The 5,477-nt window shown below is 37.6% G+C and overlaps 2 protein-coding genes across 2 annotated transcripts; one reads left to right on the top strand and one right to left on the bottom strand.

Moving 5' to 3' along the window:
* Positions 1-944: 944 nt before the first annotated feature.
* On the top strand, positions 945-3,475 carry LOC108861192 (pyruvate dehydrogenase (acetyl-transferring) kinase, mitochondrial). Its single transcript, XM_018635020.2, has 6 exons — positions 945-1,334; positions 1,978-2,227; positions 2,301-2,481; positions 2,563-2,710; positions 2,814-3,030; positions 3,135-3,475. Exons 1-6 carry the CDS (start codon positions 1,107-1,109, stop codon positions 3,191-3,193), a joined length of 1,083 nt encoding a protein of 360 aa, XP_018490522.1. The 5' UTR covers positions 945-1,106; the 3' UTR covers positions 3,194-3,475.
* Positions 3,476-3,684: 209 nt separating this feature from the next.
* Positions 3,685-4,745, bottom strand: LOC108857848 (elongation of fatty acids protein 3-like). The gene has a single exon (XM_018631869.2). The coding sequence runs from the start codon at positions 4,646-4,648 to the stop codon at positions 3,827-3,829; it is 822 nt and encodes a 273-aa protein (XP_018487371.2). The 5' UTR covers positions 4,649-4,745; the 3' UTR covers positions 3,685-3,826.
* Between the last annotated feature and the right edge of the window lie 732 nt (positions 4,746-5,477).

The raw sequence follows: 5,477 nt of genomic DNA, 5'->3' as shown, positions 1-5,477 counted from the left end.
GGACTGTGCTTTTTTACATAAGAGAAAACATTAAAATGACTCGCCATTGTTTTCATCAGATAATGAAAACCGTACAGTTTATGATACAAGACGACACATCACTCATCTTTAAATCAACAGAACGACGCGTTGTTCACATATGGTGGACTTTAGTCTTGTGTGAATTATTATTATATTTTCTGTCAACAGTCTTGTGTGAATTAGGGAGGTCTTCTTTTTTAAAGAAAAGCTATTTTAGATGTGCAACTTTTTCACTTTAACTCTCTAGTTTAAGGTTAAGTATAAATATTTATTTTAATCAACTTTTATGTTTTAGAATTTTCGAAGTTTTTAACTTTTCAAAAAAAAAAACTTCTATGTTTTTTTTTTTTGCTAAAAAAAACTTCTATGTTTTAGAAATGTTTTGGTAAAACTTAATTGTTTCGTTCAGTTTGATCATGCTATTGACATAACATGTAACTTATAACACTATCTAAACATAAAACATTGATACAAGAAAACAAGCATAATAAGAAAACTGATGAGAAAACAATTATCATTCTAACAAGTATAATAAGAAAACTGATAAGAGAACAATTATCATTCTAACAAGTATAATAAGAAAACTGATGAGAAAACAATTATCATTCTAGTTTTTATAATAAGAGATGTATATTTAAATTAATGTTTCTTTTCATGAAAATGGTCTAGCATAATATTGGCTTTTTCTTCTGCAAATTTGTGTGTGTGTTCCCCTTTTTTTTATTTTTTTTATTAAAATAAATAATTAGTTTTCGATTAGTATTATTTTGCAATATAAAATAAATAACTTAAGTCTCAAAAAGACAAATAACGTAAAATATAAAGCAAGCAAAGCCAATACCACACGATCACTCAAACCACTCGTAATTAGTAAAAAAGAAAAAAAAAATCCTAATCCATGGAATTAGCAGGTAACCTATTTTCCGTAACGTTATTAATTTAGCATCCACCAATCATTTTCCCGATTTCAACACCAATCATCTCTCTATTCCTCTGCATGTCCAATCATCTTCGAGGAGTTTTCGTGCAGTCGATGAGAACGGTTGAGAGCGACGACGACGAAAAAGATAGTGTTGGTGAAGAAGATGAAATTTCCGAAGAGCTTGATCGAGGATCTTCACAAATGGGGATGCATGAAGCAGACGGGCGTGAGCCTCAGGTACATGATGGAGTTCGGTTCCACCCCCACCGAGAGGAACCTTTTGATCTCTGCGCAGTTTCTCCACAAGGAGCTTCCCATTCGCGTCGCGAGGCGGGCGCTCGAACTCGAGACGCTGCCTTACGGTCTCTCCGACAAACCTGCCGTCTTGAAGGTACGTTTGATCGGTTAAACTGCTGTTACATTGGTTTATTCCGGTTTACGGTTAGATTCTTGTGAGTATTGCGATTTTATTTCGATCTAATTTTTAAATGGAATAGGCTTTGAAGAATTTATATACCCTACATAAGTTTTGTTATTCAAATTGTTGTATGAAATTGTTTAATGAATGAACTTGCAAAAGAAGTGAGGAACAGAGGAATATAGGATACATTTTTCCCCATATAGATCAGACCCAGACATAGATGTTCTTTGGAGAATCGGCTCGTCTGTCACCACTTGATGTAATTTGTAATTTAGATTGATCTAATTTAGATGGGTAGCCAACAAAAAGAAAAAAAAAAGAATGAAAATCTCAATGAACTAATATAAAATGGTTAAAGTCAATCCGGATTTTGTCGGTTTTAAGTTTGAAGTTTATATAATAAACTGAAATTTAACATGGTCTAGGAGCCAATCGATCTCGTGAACGTTCACTTCAAAAGGCGTTTAGTGTTTCTGCTACAGTGAAAGGGAATCCTTAGAACAGTCTTGTGTGCAATTTTTGACACTTTTTTTTTCAATAGCTTTTTGTGGAATGATGATGGTCTTATGTCGCGTTTTGGTGGAAAACTCTGCTGTTTTGTTTTGTTTGGTAGGTAAGAGATTGGTACCTGGAATCATTCAGGGACATGAGAGCGTTTCCCGAGATCAAGGACACTGCTGACGAGAAAGACTTCACTCAGATGATAAAGGCCGTCAAAGTAAGGCACAACAACGTGGTTCCCATGATGGCTCTCGGTGTTAACCAGCTCAAGAAAGGAGTCCATTTCTACGAGAATCTTGATGAGATTCATCAGTTTCTTGATCGCTTCTACTTGTCCCGTATAGGCGTCCGTAACCTTATTGGTAAGACTTTTTTTTTTGAATGAATCTCTCTGTTCTCTTGCACTCAACTTAAACATGCGTTAACATTTTTCAGGGCAGCATGTTGAGTTGCATAATCCAAACCCGCCACGTCACTGTGTGGGTTACATACACACCAAGATGTCTCCTGTGGAGGTAGCAAGGAACGCGACTGAAGATGCACGGTCTATATGTTACCGAGAGTATGGTTCCGCTCCGGAGATCAACATATATGGTGATCCAAGTTTCACCTTTCCGTGAGTTTTTGACCGCTTGTTTTTCTTCTCGGATTCATTCTGTACCTTCGAAGTAAAGTCTTTCTCTACTCCTTTTTAAAGGTATGTTCCAACCCATTTGCATCTTATGGTGTATGAGCTAGTCAAGAACTCTCTACGTGCTGTCCAAGAGCGATATGTTGATTCCGATAGAGTTGCACCACCAGTACGCATTATAGTTGCTGATGGTATCGAAGATGTTACAATAAAGGTTATTTGCTTTTTCTCTGCTTTTTTCTTTCTCCTTTGTGCAAGAACATTTTAATTTTAATTTTTTTTTTTGAATTACCATTGTTTGTGGGTGAATCTAATAGGTCTCAGATGAAGGGGGAGGTATACCGAGAAGTGGTCTCCCCAAAATATTCACATATCTTTACAGCACGGCAACAAACCCGCTCGAAGAGGAATTGCAGTTTGGAACAGCTGATGTTCCCGTGATTATGGCTGGTTATGGTTATGGTCTGCCAATTAGTCGTTTGTATGCTCGTTATTTTGGTGGAGATTTGCAGATCATTTCCATGGAAGGATACGGTGAGTCAAATATACTTCTTCCATTTCATGTTTTGAGATCATATTCAATCAGCTTAATGAGAAAAAAGTCAAATTTGATTTATTTGTGTTGTTGAAATTTGTAGGGACTGATGCTTACTTGCACTTGTCGCGCCTTGGTGATTCACAAGAGCCTTTGCCCTGAGAAAATCTCACAGCTCAGGCTTGTGAATAAAGCTTTGACATACTAATGGTAGTGACACGGGATCTACTTTGTTCACTAAGTTTTTTTTTTTGTTTTTTTTTTCAGTTTATTTGATGTACATACATTATTACTCTCATTTATGATTTGAAACTCAGATATGGAGGTTATTCCAAGTGAGTTAAATCTCCTCTGACTTGTGATTTTATTTGATTCAAAACATTTTGTAAGGAAAACGTTATTGTCCTGGTTTATATATTTGAAAAAAAAATATTTATTGAAGAATGTCCTAGACTATTTGTATTTGATTATTTGATATTGATTCGGCCACGACGCCGTAGCATAAGCTATAGCCGGAGCTAAAGTCGCAGCGGCCTTGAAACCGTGGTTCCTGCACCATTGTCTGAAAGACAAGGGAATGTGATTGTCTGAGACAGAGGTCCTGCTTTACTATAATTAAGATTTGATTAGTCAAAAACTTGGTGTACTTAGTCGGCTAATATCAGTGTTCAATTCTTAAAAGAAAGAGAAGATCCATACAAACTATGAATCAGAAAAACAAATCCATTTCATGACTTATGGCACATCTTATTCATAAAACAATTTCAAACAATGGAAAGACAAGACACCACTAAACTAATCGCTTTTGCGGTCTCCTTGTCTGCTAGTCTTTTTAGCATAGTTCTTGGAATGGAAGTCGAAGAAGAGAGCCAAAAGAGAAACATTAAAGGCAGCGTTGAAACACCATCCCCAAATCCCGGAGCAACCCGACCCGAACAAATGCTCTCGGAGCATCCAACCGGATAACCCGAAGCTGAAAACAAACTGCACGATCTGACAATCCGTCACCAACCTCTTCCACTTAGGTCTCGATCCTAAAGCACATAGGAAGTAATAACCGTACATGATTACATGGACAGTCGAGTTCGTCACAAGGGCAATGGGAAACATTGACTGTCGGGTTCGGAGCCAGAGGAAGCACATGACCACAACTGTCGCGTGGTGGTACACGTGGAGGAAGGACAACCGTTGGACTGATTTTCCGAGTATGATGAGGATTGTGTCTCCGAACTCGAGTATCTTCGAGAGATAGAAGACTTGTGCCCAGAAGAAAAGCGGTCCGCTGGGTTTCGCATCGACAGGGAAACAGATCGCGTTGAACAAACTTGCTGTCGGATCTGTGGTGATAGAGAGAGTGCAACCAACAGCCATGATTAAAGAGAGAATGCAGAGGATGAGGCTGTGGAGAGCAGTGATTGGTTTGAGAATTCTGGGACCTAGCGCGGGGAGTGAACCGATGGCAGATCGGAGTATTAACGTGGAGGAGAGATAGACTGAGACTACAACAGACACGAAGAAGATGGTGGAGCCAAGAGTCTCACCTTCCCTCCACGTGAAATTGGCGATGTTGGGGTGGTTTACGAACCAGTATGTGAGGGTAGAGTGAAATGATGCCATTGCGTGAATCTAAGTCGCCTCTCCTTTTTCCGGCGGCGGTCTGTGAACTGGGGGTTGTCGGAGAAGTTAGAAGGTATATGGGAGAGAGAGAGACTTTACCCAATCGGTCTTATCTTTATACAAGTGGGTCCCGTCACCCGTGGAATCATATCTTTTCGTCTTACCGAATCGTGTATTGTATCATTTGATTAATGGGATGGTGCATTGCATTGTTAATTTTTTTTTATCATGCATAACGTGGGAGTGTAATATTATTATTTTTCTTTAATAACATGTTTTGAAGTTTTAGTTATCAATGTATCATGTTAATAGAAATTTTAGCTGTTAATGTGATGATTATTATGAAAGCTATATTAAATTAAGCGTTTAGAGATTAATGAAAATATTTTTGCTATACTTTTCCATCTTAATATTTGCTACGACTAAATTACGTTTGTTTTTCTTTTTTTTTTTGAAAAAGGCTTAAAACTAAATTACGTTTGTTTCAGAGCCAAATGCTATGAATTCTGGTGTTTGTTGAAAATAAAGATCGCAAAATTATATCTAAAAACTGTTAGAATCGTGTGGTTGAGAATCATTAACCTACGTGACTCACCCTTAAGTATATAGAGTAAAAAGTGTTCAGACCTAATTGTATAGAGAAAGAGAAAGAGAGCGCACTTTGTAAACACACGGGCTCAAGTTTGTTGGGTGATACTGGCTAGCCTCTGCCTATATGGACTCACACAGTTGATGGAAGTTTTCAAAGACGAGCCAAATTATCTACAAGTATGTTGGGATGAGTAATGAGTTTGGTGTCTCTCTACTCAATTTTACTGGTCAAGTCTCT

The sequence above is a fragment of the Raphanus sativus genome, chromosome 5 (assembly GCF_000801105.2).
Source record: "Raphanus sativus cultivar WK10039 chromosome 5, ASM80110v3, whole genome shotgun sequence".
In the NCBI taxonomy this organism is placed as follows: Eukaryota; Viridiplantae; Streptophyta; class Magnoliopsida; order Brassicales; family Brassicaceae; genus Raphanus; species Raphanus sativus.
This window is presented reverse-complemented; position numbering and strand designations above follow the sequence as displayed.

Bases quoted from the DNA above. Each gene is read 5' to 3' on its own strand.
- LOC108861192 (XM_018635020.2), top strand. From the start codon at position 1,107: ATGAAATTTCCGAAGAGCTTGATCGAGGATCTTCACAAATGGGGATGC. The intron at 2,228-2,300 runs GTAAGACTTTTT...AACATTTTTCAG, and splicing joins AGGCGTCCGTAACCTTATTG to GGCAGCATGTTGAGTTGCAT. The intron at 2,711-2,813 runs GTTATTTGCTTT...TGAATCTAATAG, and splicing joins TCGAAGATGTTACAATAAAG to GTCTCAGATGAAGGGGGAGG.
- LOC108857848 (XM_018631869.2), bottom strand. From the start codon at position 4,648: ATGGCATCATTTCACTCTACCCTCACATACTGGTTCGTAAACCACCCC.